Genomic DNA, 18,336 nt, shown 5'->3' with positions numbered 1-18,336 from the left:
CAGTGGCAAAACCCTCGGCCACTTGTACTGCTACGGTCATATTCTCACCATCCGTGGCCTTTTTCCTTATTGTCTCTGTTGCCGTAGGTTCCTTCATGGTAGTGAACGCGTCAGGCCGGGCGTCGGGGCAGAAGGCTCATCTGTACATGCCCACCCTGAAGGAGAACGACACCCACTGCATCGACTTCCTCTATTCTCTCTCCAGTCGAGACGGAGCCAGCCCGGGCACGCTTAACGTCTATATTAAGGTGTGTGTGTGTGTGAGTGTATGTGAGTGTGTGTGAGTGTGAGTGACTGACGGATAAGGATGGATTGACAGAGGAAGGGGCTGATAGACCGAACAGACTGAACAGGTAAACAAACAGACCTCTGTTCCCTGTCAAAGAGGGATGAAGATCGCCCTGGGGCATTGGATGTTTATGTAGGTGTGTGTGTGTGTGTGTGTGAGAGAGAGAGAGAGAGAGAGAGAGAATGATTGATAGGTAAACAAAAGACCTCATCTATTTCCATTTAGTAGGGATGACATTATCGATGGTGTACTGCATTTGAAAGTAAGTTATCGGCGTGTGTGTGTGTTTATGTAAAAAAAATGTAAAGAAGTAGGCTTATTATAGATTGTTGATCACTTTATATAAATCAATGGACACAAATGCAGATTACGAGTAAGTACTAATAAATGTAATATAATATAAAACAGTAAACACTAGGAATAGAAACCATGACCTACAGTATGTGTGTAAGTGCACATTAGTAGAATCTCTGTGTTGTTGAGCAGAGGAAGCTCCAGCCCTGCAAGAGTGAATGTTTAATATTATGGTGAAAAGGCACTGATGGTCAGGTAGGAAGAAGAAAGTACAGAAAAGGGAGCTGTGGATGGAGGGAGGAGTGATTAAAATAAAAGGATTAAAGAATCATTGGATTAGAGAATGAATGTGTTAAGTAATTGACTAATAAATGAACTAATAAATTACAAAAAAGTCAGAAAATGAAGAAAGCAAGAGTTAATCTCCAATGATACTCTCTACCCTGTTATTCTTTTCATCATCTCAATCTCTTTTTTTATTCATTTCTGTCTCCTGCAGGTGAACGGAGGCGCTCAGGGGAACCCGGTGTGGAACGCCTCTGATACGGTCACTGAAGGCTGGGTGAAGGCTGAACTGGCCATTTCCACATTCTGGCCCAACTCCTATCAGGTAACACAACACACACACACACAAGCTCTCTCTGTCTGTCTTTACTGACTTGAAAATACATTAGTAACAGTTTTGCAAAAGCTGATTGTGTACGTAATAGCCTATCCAATAAAAAAACAATAATATAGTAGTATGAAAACGATACAGAGAAATGATAAAGTTACCTGTTCTCCTTTGAACACTATAATCTTGCAGAAGATACTCCTCTTTTAATGTGATTGAAGGTGTCTGTGATTATTTTGACAACTGATGTGTGCAGATTTTTGTTAATAGACATTTTTTTTAATGGCAGACACTTTGACTTGTCAACACACATTAATCAGAAACGACAACACTATTGTGTAAGAGGACCCTGAGACTGATCATTAGCGTTATTAATTTCATCATGTTAAAATGTCTGCCATGAAATAATGCCTATTGTGTCTCAGGCTTTTTGACCACACTTTGCAACCTTCATCGTCATGGCAACGGTAAACACCATGGAAATCGTAGTTATGTTTTTTTGTCTCGACTCATGGTTGGAAGAGGAAGGGCTAAGCTCAGCTAAGTCCACTTTTTGCCATCTATCCATCCACCTAACCAGCCATCATAGACGTCATCTGAACTGCGTCACTTCTCTGGGTCATAAATACTACGGCTGCTAGATGGAGTTGTTGGCGCTGACTATACAAGTGTGTACTTTCCCAAAATGTGGCGCTGACACAGTTGACCAGCAGATGTATTACACGCTCGGCGTGATACGTGGCTGGGCAATAAGATGACCAACAGGCGTCTCTCCCTTGGTTTATTTCTTTGATATTGAAATACAAAACTGTTGCTATTTAATGACTCTCAGTTTGTGTGTGTATTAGTCTATTTAAGGCTTACAGACGTACCCTGCTGCGTTGTTTTATTGAGGTACCAAAAAAGCAACTGTTTCACCTAATGACTGAACTGTGTTCAGTAAATGAAGGCGCCCCCGTGTTACAGATCAGAGGCACAATGGTAACCAAAGTGAATTAAATGCAGGTGTGTGTTTCCCTCCCTAATGAGGAATCACCTCCCACGGAGAAATGACTCATTCTTCTTTTTTTTAAAAAGGACAAAAACATTGTCATATTAAAGTACAGACCACTGTGAGGGCACAAACAAACTTTTACCTGTCACTGTCTTTTTAATGGTCTAAATTTGTGTGGCAGTTGGTCTGAACTGCAAGGTGGGAATTTCCTATTTCTATTCAAACTAGACTAGATGCATTGTCATCAGCAGGTATGTAGAAGGATTGCTAGAAATGTGCCCAAGTGGGACCAGAACAGTGTGTGGCTCCATCTTTAAGTATCATACAGAAAGACACTCAAAGACAAAATCAAGTAGATGAAATACTTCTATGTTAATGTCTTTTATTTTGCTGCTACAAATTAAGATGAAGTCTGTTTATAAAAATTTAATGAGTTGCTTTCAAATATGTATGTTAGCTCTAAAGACACGGGAGCAAAGAAAATCTGAATTTCAAACAAAGATTTGCGGTATAAATTAAACTGACACGGTGAAGTTTCATCAGGTTTTAAATTGGTACCCAAGTGATCATGAAACTCATCCAAAGATAAACCAGTGTCTTTGATTTCTAGAAAACTGACATGCATGTCACTTTGATCCGGAGCCTGAAGAATGAGAATGAAAACTACATCTGGAGAGGAGGAGGATTTATTTGTTGAGAGAAAGGAAGAGAGTAAAGTCTTCCCAGAAGTCTTTAGTATTCAGGCTGAGTCACGGCGTATACTGTTGAGGATCCTGACAAGTACAGCACAGAGGTGTATATATATGTGTGTGTGTGTGTGTGTGTGTGTGTGTGTGTGTGCATGCAGTGTGTTTTTGTATGACTATATATGTGTGGGTCAGAAGTGCATGGCCCCTTGACAGCCCTGCTGACTGCCTGTCACTCTTTAGAGTGTGTGTGTAAAGTCTGTGGTAGAGAAAATGTTAAAACAGAGAAAGAGGGAGTGATGTGATGGGGAGAGAGATGGAGAATTACAAGAAAAGGGGAAATAAAAGAGAGGATAGAGAGAGGCAAAATACATAAAGATGGAGAGATCAAGAATAGAAGAAGGGAAGAGAAAGAGCAGTCACATTTAAAGAGAAAATGAAAGAGGGGAAAAGATGAAGGAGAAGGATGGAGAAGGAGGAGGAGGAAGTGCCTATGTGGTTGGCATAAGGACAGAGACAGAAGGATGAAGGGATGAAGCAAAGAGAGGAATAGTTGCTGACTTTTTTGTGGAAAATTCCCCTAGGGTTTCCATATGAGCTTTGCAGGGGCTTCAAGATGTTGCAGTTTGTGGGAGAAAATAAGTTTTTTTTTTTTGGAGTGTGGCTCAACCTCATCCTCTCTTTCTTTCCTTCCCTATGTCATTCCCTTCTTCCTTGATTCCCTCTCAGGTAATATTCGAAGCAGTTTCGGTCCAAGGCCATCCAGGTTTCATCGCCATCGACGACATACGAGTTCTGGCTCACCCCTGTCGTAAGTAACTGTTTGAGTGTGTGTGTGTGTGTGTGTGTCTCATAATGGTTGACCCTGCACAACTGTAGCCCCACTGAGCATCATCTGTTTTCAAGCTATCTCACACTCACACACACGCACACACACACACACAAACACTGTGTAAAGGACAGATTGTGAGGCTTGCAGACAGATTGCAGAGAGCCAGGAAGAAGGTCCAAACTCAGGGTCTTCATCACTCATATCTGACAGAAGCACTTTGCTTCACAAAACTCCAGGCCTCTCACTGCTGCACCCTGTGGCCTACTTACCTCTCTCTGTGTATTACTCTTTCACATTCTCACGGTCCTTCTTATTGGCACGACGTGTAGCATTTTAAACATCAAGTAATGAGTTTCAGATTCATTCGGTGCAGTTCAATTCAATTTTACTGACATTATACAACAAAACGGTGTTATTACTCCTAGATAATGAGGATCTGAGCAACTGTAGGGTGAAAAAAGAGAAGTTGTAATGCATGGTAGTACATCTGTTTTAATTTGGGAGAATTTTAGAAGCCAATACAGTTAGTCTTTCGTATCCCTTCTGCACTTTTTTTTGAGATAAAATGTTTTTGTAACTTCTTTCTATCTCATGACTGGCACAAAACACTTAGCTCATCTTTGCCATGTCACTAATCAAATAAGTCAAAGTTGGTGAGTCAATGGTAGGAAGCAAGAGGAAGAAAATAAAGGTATTCACAGTGGAAGAAAGAAGATAAACTAGGAAATAAAAATCTAGTAAGATAATGTAAATTAAGCTCGGAGAAAGAAGAATATACAAATAAAGAATACCCTTCCTAAAGAATCAAACCATCCTCAACCTGACCATTAGCGTCGGGGCGAATTATCATTGTTAAATGATCGATGCATACTCCGTTAGGCTTATCTCTGTCTGCAGACAGTCAAAATGAAATTAACCAGTCGCAGGCTGGTCTCAATGCCAGGCCAAAGTCAACCGACGTCTGTCTCGCTGTCTGCCTGCTCATCTGTCTCCTCGCCATCCCATGAGTCTCTCTGCCTCAGTCAGCACAACAAAATTAAGCTCCGTTTGAACAGGAATACAATTGTTGTGAGTTTTCCCCTGCAAGTGTTGTTCCTTACCAGCGGCATCTGCTATTAGAAGAGCAAGAATGCATCTTTAAGTGGCAGCCGATTGGTCAAATACATGATTACAAAACTTTTATTAGTTCAAAGACAGATTCAGACAAGATTAATTTAACCTGGGGATGTTTTTTAAGCATCAACTAATCCTTCTTTTATGTAACTGTAATCTCATGCACTAACAAAATGTAGAAGTAGTGGAAATTATTATTGGTTGCATTGTAGATTCATGATTTTAATAGCTTGAGCACATATGGCCTGGATTCTGTACTGTTTTTTCCCCAGACAAATACATTAGATGTTTCCAACAAAACAAATTCACATGAAAAACTTGATGGAGTGCACCAACTGTCTGTGTGTGGGTGCCTGTTTATCTCCCTTAGCTTCACAGAATATTCTACCTAAATGTTTACACGGTGTCTGTTCACTGTGTGTGTGTGTGTTACAGGTAAAGCGCCTCACTTCCTGCGTCTGCAGAATGTGGAGGTGAACGTGGGTCAGAACGCTACGTTTCAGTGTACTGCAGGAGGGAAATGGTCCCAGCATGATAAACTCTGGCTACAGGTTAGTACCTTCATATCTGTAAATATGTGCATGAATGACACCAGCAGGACATGTACATGCAGATCTTGTGTAAAGGAGGGTCAGAAAGCCATAAATGTCCAACTATTAAAAAACTGGAATAACAGATTTTCAGTGTATTTTGTTAAATATGCAGCATGTTGAATGTAACGCTGCATTTTGGCATATCCCAGTGTAGAAAGTTGTATGTTCATCTATGAAATGGTATAGTAAGTAGTATTTATATCAGCAAATCTAATAAAAAATATCATACACCAACAAAAAAAACCAATAAGTTGTCCACATATGTCAAAGTGTGGGATGAAGGGAAGGGAAATTGCAGTTTCCTCTATTGAGTCCATTATTTTTTATACCAGGACACCTCAGTGTGTTTTATGGCTCTCATACCATGGTCACTTACCCCCGGCAAAAATATATGCTTTATCTGTCATACATTTTTAAAAGTTTGAATGTAGAAAGTAGGGGTGTGCCCGAATACAAACACATTATTTGGCAAAGCACAAATAGTGGGTTTTATATGAATATTTGTTTCATACAAATATTTTAAAAGTTATTTGTTGGGGTTGTTCGCCAGAGATAAAGCTGAGCTACTGACAGATGCAAAGTGCTCCCAAGGGACTTTCCATAACCTGTTGTTCCCCTTCTCCTTTCCACAAAGTTAGGTTGTAAAAAATAGACAATAAATGAAAAATGCAAAGCAATAATTGCCTTTGAAGTTCCTCCCTTCATGTTACACACTGCGCTGTCTCTGTGTTATGGACTGCAGTTCAAAACCCTTCGTAAGGTAGTTTATTCATGAATTCTTACTATAACACTTTAATTTTCTAAAATTAAAAGTGTCATAAAAACAAAAACAGGATTTTTAAGCTTCTTTCCACTTTTATTTGAATACAAATACAGATACAAATACAAATACTGGGATCTCTGCACATCCCTAGTAGTAGGTTAGTCCCCAGTTAGGTTAGTTAGGTATGTTTCACCAATGAGAGTTAAGTAGATGAGCTGTTGTCATGGCTACCTGCAGATTATTATACCCTAGGCATTGATTTAGTACAGTGATTAAACTCATGACCAGATTTTTATGTGAGGTATTATACAATTTTAATGCACTCCTGATAAAAGGCCAGTATAGCAAATGCAATTATGATTTATTTATGCCATTTTATTAAAAGAAAGTACAATGTGGCAAACATCCCCAGCTTTCTCAGCTCTATTTCAGAACTGATTAAAAGTCCTTGTTCTGCTTCGCACCAATGACTCCATCTCTGTACAAGTGACAAATGTGTGTGTGTGTGTGTGTATGTTGTGTGTGTCCATGCCTACAGTATGTACTCATTCTAGTTTACATCTATGTGCACTGGCGAGCTTGCATGTCTTCACAGCACATGGATGTATACCACTGAGAGCGCTGCTGTGTACGGTAATGACATTTGCAATGGAGAGAGAAGTGACCCTCCTCACTGGAGGTCTGTTGGGGAAAGCATGTTGCTCCAAATTGGCAGACAATACAACAGTAGTAAAAGAAGATTGAATCTGGAGATGTGGGGATGATTTACAAGTAGAAAGTGTCAGCAGTACGCTTTTTAGATTCCATGACCTGGTTAATTCAGAATGCTTTGGATTCCTGCCGGGCCTTTGATATCAATATGGGGTCATAACTGTAATATACATACAGTAACATAAATTAATAGTTTTTGAGACAAACAGCTAAAAATATTTCAGAAGCTGTGAGAGTAGTCAATAGCTAGGGTTACACTATTATTTTTAATCAGACCTCGTGATGGAAACCACCACTCCTGAATATTGAAGCCAATGTGAAAATGCAGTTTTGCTAATTGCAACTAATGGGAGCTATATTCTGGCACCAATAAAACCCTCTTCTAAATTTCTCCTAAAAAATCTAAGTCAATATTTATTTCTGAAAGAACTTAGAGACTCAAGAGTTAATTTCACTTACATTAAACTGTGGCGGAACATTTAAGCAGCAAACACCACATTTAACATTTCCCCCAAATTTGGATTTTCTGGCACCAATAAATTTTCAATGACAACAAAGAGTAAACTGAATTTCTGGTTTCAAAACATCCCTTCAGTACCCTTTGTATCATCACCTAAAACAATAATAATGCATGTGCCTTGTTTGTTACGGTTGAAAGGCTAACAAACCCTCCTGTGTCAGTAGCCCCTAAACTTCTACCCACCAGGGCCTGCAATGAATTTGTCTCTTTCTTCACTGACAAAATTCAGAAAATTAGACAAGCAGTCAGTGCCTCCATATCAGGTACAGGATATGTGTTGTTCCTGTGTCCATTTAAAATCAGTTCAAATAGTACGACACAATGTGATCCTATCAACCACAAAAACTTGGACCACATTATACAACATGTAAAATCCTCCTCCTGCTGCCTTGATATTCTGCCAACAGGCTTTTCCAAAAATTCAAATTGCATGGCCTCAGGTCTTCCACAGCTGTCTTCCCACAGGCCCTGAAAACTGTAGTCATAAAGCCAATGTTAAAAAAGAACAATCTAGACACGTTTCTAATGAACAATTAGATTCATAGGCCCATATCAAACCTCCTGTTTTTAAGTAAAATCATTGAAAAAGCTTTTGATGTCTTCGAGTCAGGATTTCAACCACATCACAGCACTGAGACTGCTCTTGTTAAGGTCTTCAACGACATCCACTTAAACACAGACAGTGGCAGAATTTCAGTATTACTTAGTATTACTGGACCTCAGTGCTGCATTCGACACAGTCAACCACAACATATTAATGGACAGACTGGAAAACTGGGTGGGACTTTCTGGCACAGAACTAAACTGGTTTGAATCCTTTGTGTCTTTAGGTAATTACATATCTGAGCGGACAAAAATGACATGTGGAGTTCCCCAAGGCTCCATTCTGGGGCCTCTTCTGTTCATCTGTTCTACATACTTCCACTAGCTCAGATTATTGAAAACAACAAAATATGTTAAATATTATGCAGACGACACACGTTTACATAACCATATCAGCCTTTACTTAGACACACTGCACTGTAACTTTTACTCTCCTGTTTAACCTGTCTTATTCTATTTTAGCTCATTCTTATTTCCAATTTAACACTTTTTAATTGTATTTAAATGTCTTTTCATATCACCTTGTGTTGCTTTTACATTCTATTTTGATGCCTTTTATGTTTTATGTAAAACACTTTGAATTGCCTTGTTGTTGAAACGTGCTACACAAATAAACTCGCCTTGCTCTGGTGTTATGTTTACCATCATGCAGCAGTGGAACGGTAAGGACACAGCGTTGATGGTGACCAGGGTGGTGAACCACAGACGCTTCTCCGCGACTGTCAGCGTTGGCGACACATCGCAGCGCAGTACCAGCCGCTACCGCTGCGTCATCCGATCAGACGGCGGGTCAGGGGTGTCCAACTATGCCGACCTCATTGTTAAAGGTACATTCTGCTGTTGTTCTTGTTTATGTTAAACAAAAACTACAAGTTTAAGGCAAACTACCAGTCATTTAAGAGCAGAGTATTTGCTGTGAATTTAGATGGGTTGTTCAGTGTGGATGAAGTGAAGTGGGACAACTTCTTTAATGTAGAAATGAAGTGAGAAACAAACATGGGTAGTGTGTGTGTGTGTGTGTTTAGCTGTTGCTCATTAGTGCTGTGAGAATGCTGAGGACAGAATACTGAACAGACTTCAGAGTAGTGACTAGAACTCACAAAGAGCTCTCTTTCACTCCATTTCTGTTTGTCTCTGTCAGTCCTTCAGTTCATTTTCTTTCTGTGTTTCAGTGCCTCATGTTCTCTCCCATTCTCTCAATTTTTGAAATACAAACTACTTAGTTTATCTCTTTAAATTTGGAGCATACTACCATAGTATTTTTAGAGGCTTCAATTTCTTCCTAGTCACATAATTTCAATGTGTTAATTTCATCTGTCAAGATTGTCACCAGTCACAAAGACTGCACAGGTGTGTGAGGACGGAAGATGAATATAGCAGTAGAACAGTTCAATCCTTTACTTTACATCCCTTATGGTTGGTCCACCATCATATTCTTGTGTGGAAGAAGTGTTTAATCCCAGAGTAGCCTACTCCATTTTAAAGTCTAATCAAGATTCTAAAGATACCAAAACAGAAATATGTATATAATGTTACACAAGTAATCAATTTTCCATGTGATGTAATGGGATAGCATAAAAAACACAGTGTAGTATATTCATATTTCACACAGTAAGTACTGTCAAGTTTTACTGAAGTGCAGGAACAAGCAGAGAATACATGATGTTGCCATACACTGTTGAAAAATGTTTTATCTCACTTGAAAACTACTTAAGCTAAAATATAATGGGAGCATTTGGATTTAAGTGGTTAAAACATACAGTAATTTGACTACTACTAATCAAAAGCTACACTTATATTAATTATAAATACAAAAAAAATCTTTGCTCCACTTCTCTCTTCCCTGCTTGTCCTTTCTTGCCTCTTCTTTATTGCTCTCCGTTCACCCCTCCTCACCTCCTGTTCCCTCTGTCCCTCTCGTATTTATCTTTGCTGCCCTACATATCCCCTCGGTGAAGACATTCAAATCCTCTAATGCAATCTGCTCAGCTCTGGGCTCACGCTCACACTACGTGGCATAAAATATGAAGGAATCTTTGTGATTTTACCTTCCCACTCTCCCTCCCATGGTTCATGTGAACAACAGGAAAATACAGCGCTGTCCTGCTGAGAAGGATATTAATGCACTGAGAAGGTTGGATAATGTTGTTGTAAAGCCTTTGATGAAATTATAGCATTGCTACTATCTGATGTTGTCAGACGTAATTACATTCCTCTACTTTGCTCCCAGCCTCTCTTCTGTTGCTCTCTGTGATTTGGACTCTCTGTCTTTATCCATCTTTGTCTTCAGCTCATGAACTTTACTCAATTTGAGGATAAAAAAGAGAAGTGATTTCATTTTCCATCATTAATCTTCTCTCAACATTGAGTTTGACAGCTTATAATTACTAAACGTATATACTAAAGTGCACCTTGCCTGCTATCGTGTTTGCTGAAAGGTTAGCATCAGTCCGCTATGACTCACACAGTGTATGCTAAAGAGTTAGAACTGGTCCGCTGGTGTATGTTAATGTGTTACCACTGAGCCTACTCTAGATAAGGTATGCTGCAGTGTTATGATAGCGTATGCTAAAGTGTTAGCCACATGTGCTCAGTCACTGTAAATCTGGATTTATACTTGGTCGATCAATATTTTCAGTTGTCTTTTGACATTCTGCGTTGCACCTCAACCCAAATGTATAACTTGAAGACAGAGGCATAAACAAAATAAATAATTTTGAGGAATTACAGTATAATATACCCACCGACACTTTACTGAGTGTCAACTGTGTTGAGTGACAAATTTAGCTTCAGCCACAAAATGAAGGTGTTTTCAATCGATTTGACTACATTTGGATTGACATAACATCATAATGTACATGCTGTAGGACTACATTTAGCTTGTATTATGGTATCGCCATGTATCAGTGGTTAGTTGCTGTGAATTTGTGCTTTTTTGGTAGTAAAACGCTCACGTCTTTACTGTAAGATAAAATGTAAGAAATTATGTTTATTTCTATTTCTATTAAGCATATAAAATATCTTCATGTGGTGCAAGGGGGACTGAACCGTGTTTGTTTTTTAATGGAATTTAAATTACATCACTGAAATACATTTAAATGTAGAGCACACTGGCCTAAATTATGTTCTCAGTGCATATTTGTTATGAATTATGCTGTTAACCTTATTTAGTGTGTGAAGGATGTTTTAATCTGAAGGGATACGGGAGTGTGTGTGTGTGTGTGTGTGTGTGTGTGTGTGTGTGTATGTTTGTGTGTTTGTGTGAGTGTGCTGTTTTGATTAGATGATAGTCCAGGGAATGAAACTGTCATTACCATCTGTTAGCAGAACACACAGACTGTACTCCTGAGAATGTCCAAATGTGTGTGTGTGTGTGTGTGTTGCTTACCCTGCAGAATGTGTCTTCTGGCGTGCATATTTTTCCACGTCTGTCCTCTATATATATATATATGTGTGTGTGTGTGTGTGTGTGTGTGTGTGTGAGAAGCTCAGGTGCTGTCAGCCATGCATTGTGCCAGGGGAACAGTCCATGCCAACATAGTGAACAAGAGAGACTAGCAATACTACACACATACACATACACATACACACACACAAACACACACACACACACACACACACACACACACATGCATGAGCACTCCTCCCCTGCAGCCCTTTGTGTGTGTAGTGTGTGTTGCCGAATTTGTGTATATGTGTTATTGTCCTTGATTTGTACATTTGTGTATTTGTGAGTTTTTTTTTCATTCTATTCATTCATGTGTGGTGGGATCATCTGTGTGCGGCTTAATTTGTCTCTGGGTGTGTGTATCCGAATGCCATTTCATTTGTGTTTTAACTCATGAGATGTCACGGTTATTGTGTGTCCAAATTAATTTCTGTGTGTGTTCTCCCGGGCCGCTAAGTGAAATCGGGGGTTAATTAGTGTGTTGTTCAGCCAGGTGTGACCAGGGGAATCTGGAGAGAGAGACGCTTCTTATATTACAGTTACAGTGATCTCTCTCTGTGTGTGTGTGTGCTGTGTATGCTTGTGCATGCATGTGTGTGTGCGTGTGTGTGTTTGTGTGTGTCCCACCTGTTCAGGCATGTTAATCTGTTAAACGACACTGCTGGCTGGCCAAACATGATGTCCTCCTTGCTGACGTAAAATAGACAGCTGAATCTAGCATATTAAAAACCATCAATACCTCGATAGATTACTACTTGTTTAAAAGTAATAGGATATATTTACGTAAAACCACTACATGCAACATCTTTCAAATGATTCTGAAGGTTTTGTTTATAGAAAAATGGGACAATCTCTGTGAAAAAAGCCTTATTGGGAGAAAAATATGAATATGAATACCTGAATTAAAAAAAAAGCTTTATACAGACATAATCAACTATTAAACAATGTAAAGATAACAAATACCACAATTGGTGGATTACCACAAGTATCCTCGTTAGTTGTTTTTAATGATTTCTTCATATATTGGAGGAAACCACAGTAGAATCAAAACAGTATTTCCACTTTCACTTGTGCAGATGTCAGAAAGATCAGAAAGACTGGGGGGAAAGATGCAGAAAGGATGGCATATTAAACCCAGTCTGCTCAAAGCTCACTTCACAGCTCTACTCTCATCTTTCCATCATCCAGCGTCCCTTCTGTCCTCATCCCCTCACGTCTTCATTCTCTCCATCTTCACACCTCTGCCTCACTTCACACCTCCCTTTGAGTTAATATATGTTGAAGAAAGAAAAAAAAATGCAGCGGCAGCAATTTGTCATCAACACAACCCCCCCTCCCTTCCTTCCCTTTAAAAAAGACATATCTTTGCATTAATGGCACCAACAGATATTGAGATCTCACTCTCATGAGAAAAAATATCACTTTTACAGGAGTAAATGGGAGAATAAGAATTATCTGCGAGCATAAAAAGGAAATAAAAGGATAACTAACAAAAAAAAGAGGAGAGTAAAAGCAACTGGAGAATAGAGGAGCTTTTTAGTTTGAAAAGTCTGACATGTATCCACTGACATTTCTTACACACACACACACACACACGCAGACACACATTGTGTCCGATTTGATCAGACAATAAAGGATGTCCTTGAAGAACATGTTAGTGAAAATGGCAGTCTGCACAAAGCTCACGCACACACACACACACACACACATATTTCCCAACGAGATACCCACAGATGCAGAAACATTCGTGCAATCACTCACACACACACACACACAGATGTTTTTCTCTGCTCCTGTGCGTTTCTCATTTGTATGGCTCTTGTCGAACAGATGCGGTCAAAGCCCCAGGGCAACAAGGTCTCAACCATACCCCCGGCTGTGCTTGTGTGTGTGTGTGTGTGTGTGTGTGTGTGTGTGTGTGTGTGTATGTGTGTCAGAGAGTGAGCAAACCCCTCATGCTGACATGTCTGTGTCTCGGGGAAGTATGAATGTTGGCTGTATTCGGGATGTGTATCTGCATTCGTGTGTGTGTGTGTTTGTGTTGTGTATGGGCATTTGGGTATCAGCATGTGTGTGTGTGTGTATGTGTTCTGTCTGTCAGAGATAAGACTCAGTGGGGCGTAGCAGAGATCTAGGAGAGCCACTGTCAGCCAGTGCCCTGTGGACACCATGTGGAGTGTGTGTGTGTGTCTATGTGTGTGTGTGTATGAGTTCCCCAGGAATACTGCTATATCTTTCTAAGTCTCCCTGGGTGGTCATAAAGCTGATTGTAGTCCAAGAATTAGACCCAACAGTGCCACCGCAGTGTGTAAGTGTCTGTGTGTGTGTGTGTGTCTTACAACGTTTGTGTGTGTGTGTATCCGTAGAGCTTTCTGTTGCCCAAAGCTCATTCCCGGCATCTTCTATGTGTCTGTTTCTTGATAAGGAAATCAATAGGAGAGTGGACAGCTCAGCCCTATGTGTCAGATCTGTGTGGAAGCCCGCTGAACTCCTTCACTGAAATACTGCTCGAAAAAGTATGTTTGACTTCCAAGCGAGGAGTTGTATTCCGAAATGAGATGTCAAACTTTAGGAAAAGGCACACACACAAGACGTCAAACTCTGCCACTCTCCTTAACAGAGGAGTTAGACACTGTAAAATATTTTATTAATTGATGGCACATAGATATACACAAGATCAGATCAATAAAACAAGTTTCATACAAGTTCTGTAAAGATTTGCTCCCTGATGAGAAATCCACATTTTATGTGCCTGCATCGGGGAGTGTGTATGTGCGGGCGTGTGTGTGTTATTATGAAGGGAAGCAAACACCCATACAGTGTACACTCCACCTATCTCTTTAACCAGGTCCTCAGGGCTTGCCTTAGGGGATGTGTGTGTGTGTGTGTTTGTGTTGTGTGTGTGTGCATCTGTTGTGTTGTGTATACGAGGCGGTTTGTCATATTGTTGGTATTCCATGTCCATTGCTCTTTCATGTGCATCGGCCTGCATGTGTGTGTGTGTGTTTGTGTGAGAGAGAGAGAGAGAGAGAGAGAGAGAGAGACAGAGAGAGAGAGGGTGGACACTTCACACAGAATTTCTGAAGAGAAATATGAGTAATGTATGAAAAGGTATGAAGAGTGAAGGAAAATGAGTACTGGAGGTGAGAAAAAGGAGGGTGAGAGGAAGTAGAGAGAGGGTCAGAGGGGGGCAAAGAGGATGCGGTGAGGAGGTGACAAGTAGAAACCAAAAGACAAGAAGAGAGATGAAATAAAAAGTGTGTAACAACAGGAAGGGTGAGCAGAGATAAAGTGAGGAAATAGAAGGGAAGGATGAAGAAAACAGGAAGTAAAAAGCAGACAAGATAGGAAGGAAGATGATTATGAATAAATCTCTGCAATAACACCAGTGGAAGCCAGAGAAGGTAGAGAAGCCAAAGCCGACAGGTTCAATCCAATCAGCTGTTTCTGTCACTAGCCAGATCATCAACGAACTCCAACCTGCTAACTCGCTGCACGTTCATGTGGATAAAAGCAGCTAATGCCAAAAAATGTAAAACAGAGCGAGGAGGATAGACGCGTCCGGTACGAGTGTCCTGCTGCTGTTTCACACCAGTGAAGCTGACAGATTTGAGACTAATTCTCATTTCATTAAAAAATAAAAAACGCTCCAGAATATTTTAGTGACACTAAGAGGATCAATGTCTTCTATTTCTCTCAACTTCTCCCACCTTCTCTATCGGTGAGTTTTAACTTCTCGCTGGTGCTTTTATCCTCAGCAGCTCTCGGTAAGCGAGCAGGTAGAAGTTTACCGTCTTAGTCGAGAACACGTTGACAGGAACGATGTGGATATGTGACACGATCTTGCAGATTTGGGGAAATAAGCTTAAAATCAAAGGCTGCGTTCACACTCGTAGGTCGGCTTCTATGGAAAAATGAGACACTGTTGCATTGTAATCCTCATCTGGTTACCTGGTCAGATACTGACATCAAGGTGAAATAACATAACAAGCTCTAAATAAGGTGCTTCAGGCTACTGTCTCTGCTGCAGTTTGAGGACAGCAGCTTTGCATCTCACATTTATAAAGAACTAAAAATGAATTAATAAGAGTGCCAATACACATTCTGACACATCCACAGTATTATTAACTCACATCACAAGTCTGTGCTAAAGTCGTCTTAGGTGGTGGTTTTGGTCGGTGCCAAACACGCAGCATCTACAGCTGTTCAAACTGGAAGAATTACACCAGGGTTCTTTGAAGCTGAACCAACAAAACCAGGGTGTACAAGCCTATTTTACAACTCATTTTGATTTGTCATTGAAGCACACTGATGACTACAGTGTAAGGTGACAAATTTCCATAATCAGAGGTGCTGGGTTGGATGGATAGATGGATAAAAAGTGGATTTAGTTGCAGGAGACTACTGCTTCCTGTTTCCAATCGTGAATCAGTACAGATTTTTACAAAACTGTAACTATGATTGTCATGGTGTTTACTGTTGCCGTGACGATGTAGGTTGCCTAACTTTAAGGAGGTTGAAACTTTAACCCACACCGCGTTTCAAGTGATCGTTTTAACCCAAACCGTGATCTTGATTTAACCCTAACAAGGAGGTTTTTGTGTCTGAACCTAACCGGACTTTAACCAAGCTTTAAAAAATGACAAAAACATGTACTAAACATGTATGCAGCTGTCTGAACAGCGTGTTTGAGGAATCAGAGGCTCGTTAGATTTGAAGACAGTGTGATTATTCTGTCTAGAAGTGGACTCAGATGGCTTCCAGTGCAGATTGGGTCTGTGTACGTGTCCTGTGTGTGTGTGTGTGTGCGCGTGACTGTGTATAAGAAGTCGGTGCTAATTTGTGTTTGTTGTGCTTTTGTGCATCTGCATTTGTTGTTGTTGTTGTTGTTGTTGTTGTGTGTGTGTGTGTGCTGAGGCAGCAGGTGTTTGTCCACAGTGAGTTTCTATGAGGAATGGGGAATCAGATCTTATTTCCCATGATTCTTCGCTCCCCCCGGGTGTAAAATACATTCAATTTGCCCCCAACTTTTCTTTCTTTCTTTCTCTTTCTTTCTTTCTGTCTCCCTCCCTCTAGTCTGTCCTCTGTGATAGATTGAAGCTGTGTCGTGCTGTGAGTCTTTTGATTAAAGCATTCTTTGTGAAAGTGTGAAAAGTGTGAATGTGTGTGTGCCTGAGGGAGTATGAAGTGTGTTACTCACAGGTACACACACACACACACACACACACACACACACACACCCAGCATACTGAAATGACTCAATCCTTAGGACTCAAAGAGTAATGTGTTTATATAAAAGTCTGTTCTGAGCTGGCAAATAACACCGAGAGATCGCACACAAAGGAAAAGAAAGAAAGAATTAATTTTGTTTGATTAGGTCAGATGAAGGAAGAGGATGCGAGTAAGAGCTTCGGATGCAATGAACCTAAGAAACAGTTGAGATACAGTAGTTCCAGTTTAGTTTGTACCACCAAAACAACTCCGAGGGGGGTTTGTAACTTTGTAAAGAACTTTTCCATCCTTCACCTTCCACACGTCAACAAAGCCAGGAGACACGGAGGACAAGGAGAGGGGAAGTCAACAGGTCGTTTGTTTGGTGAGTCAGAGCTGCTCTCCTCAGGCAGTGAAACAGAACGCATTCATGAGAGCGAGCTAGGAACATCCTCATATTAAATCTGCAGCACGCAGGGTCGAGCCTTCAGGTCACAGGCGTGTTAGGTAGGAGGTACGCACACACACAGGAAGCTTCTCCATCGAGTTTCATTTAAGCCAAACTGTTTTTTCGATCAAAATTGAAAATCATTGAAAATCTGAGTGCCGATTGCTATAAAAACGCAATTTAAGGACGGACTGTGAACAAAAAAAGTATGATTTCATGATTCAGAGTTCTAAAGTTGATGTTATTGGTTGTGGCTTAAAACAATACCTTAAAAACAAAACAAAAATAAAGATTAAAATGAGTTTGTTTCTTACTTTTTCTTTTTTACATGCTGTATTTTCTAATAATATGATATCTTAAATGTCCACATGAGCAGAGCGTTGGACAGACTGGATGTTTTAGCTCCACAGTCAGGGAACCTCTGCATATCGATATTTGGAAGATATAGAAAATGACTCATCTGCAGTGTTTTCCCTCAAAATTAGAGGTTACAAGTGACACCGACTCTTACAAAATAGAACTGTAATTTACATAATTACGGTCCTTTTTTCAAAAACATAGTCAGTAATGCAAGCTGTTGGTTGATCAAATGACAACACGTTACCGACTGGGTGCTTTGTATTCTAGAAATACTGAATGATTTTTTTTTTCATCTCTGACAAACATGATTTTGACTACATATCCAATATAAATTTGTTCCACTTAAACACACAGCATGTGGTGGTTATCGTTAACACTTGATGAGCTGGATTGATCGTATCGGAGTTTGGTCACGCTGATCTGTGTGTGTGTGTGTGTGTGTGTGTGTGTGTGTGTGTGTGTGTGTGTGTGTGTGTGAACTTATCTGTTCTTTGTGAGATGAACTGCTAAGTTCAAGGAGCTGCGAAATAGACCTAGAATGTTTTACTGATAAGACAGCGACATACAGGGATAGACGGAGAGAGGCGAGAAAAATGTACAAATATGAGGGAAAAGTGGAGGAAAAATAAGGTAATTTACATCTTGAGACATATTTGAAACATGGTAATTCATGTCAGTCGGTCCAGTTGAAGTAAATACATTGCAAACACAACCATTAGGGAAATTAAAGATACTTTCAAACTGCATATAGAAACATAAAAGAGGTATTTGTCTTCACATTCTGTGAAATGATTGACATTTATTATCATTGTATTTGGTAATGATAAGACTGTTCTCACAAAGGTGGACATCCCTATA

General features: G+C 40.0%; 1 protein-coding gene across 1 annotated transcript in view; it reads left to right on the top strand.

Annotated features, from left to right (window-relative positions):
- The window catches only part of ptprt (protein tyrosine phosphatase receptor type T), a 289,634-nt gene that overhangs the window by 47,284 nt on the left and 224,014 nt on the right, over positions 1 to 18,336 (top strand). Inside the window, exons 3-7 of the mRNA XM_042406727.1 lie at positions 88 to 248; positions 1,083 to 1,193; positions 3,606 to 3,687; positions 5,257 to 5,372; positions 8,664 to 8,838. Coding sequence (XP_042262661.1) covers positions 88 to 248; positions 1,083 to 1,193; positions 3,606 to 3,687; positions 5,257 to 5,372; positions 8,664 to 8,838 — 645 coding nt within the window. The remainder of the gene's footprint in view (positions 1 to 87; positions 249 to 1,082; positions 1,194 to 3,605; positions 3,688 to 5,256; positions 5,373 to 8,663; positions 8,839 to 18,336) is intronic.

The sequence above is a fragment of the Thunnus maccoyii genome, chromosome 3, assembly GCF_910596095.1.
Source record: "Thunnus maccoyii chromosome 3, fThuMac1.1, whole genome shotgun sequence".
Taxonomy (NCBI): domain Eukaryota; kingdom Metazoa; phylum Chordata; class Actinopteri; order Scombriformes; family Scombridae; genus Thunnus; species Thunnus maccoyii.
Note: the sequence above shows the minus strand (reverse complement) of the source record. Positions and strands in the feature narration are given on the sequence as shown.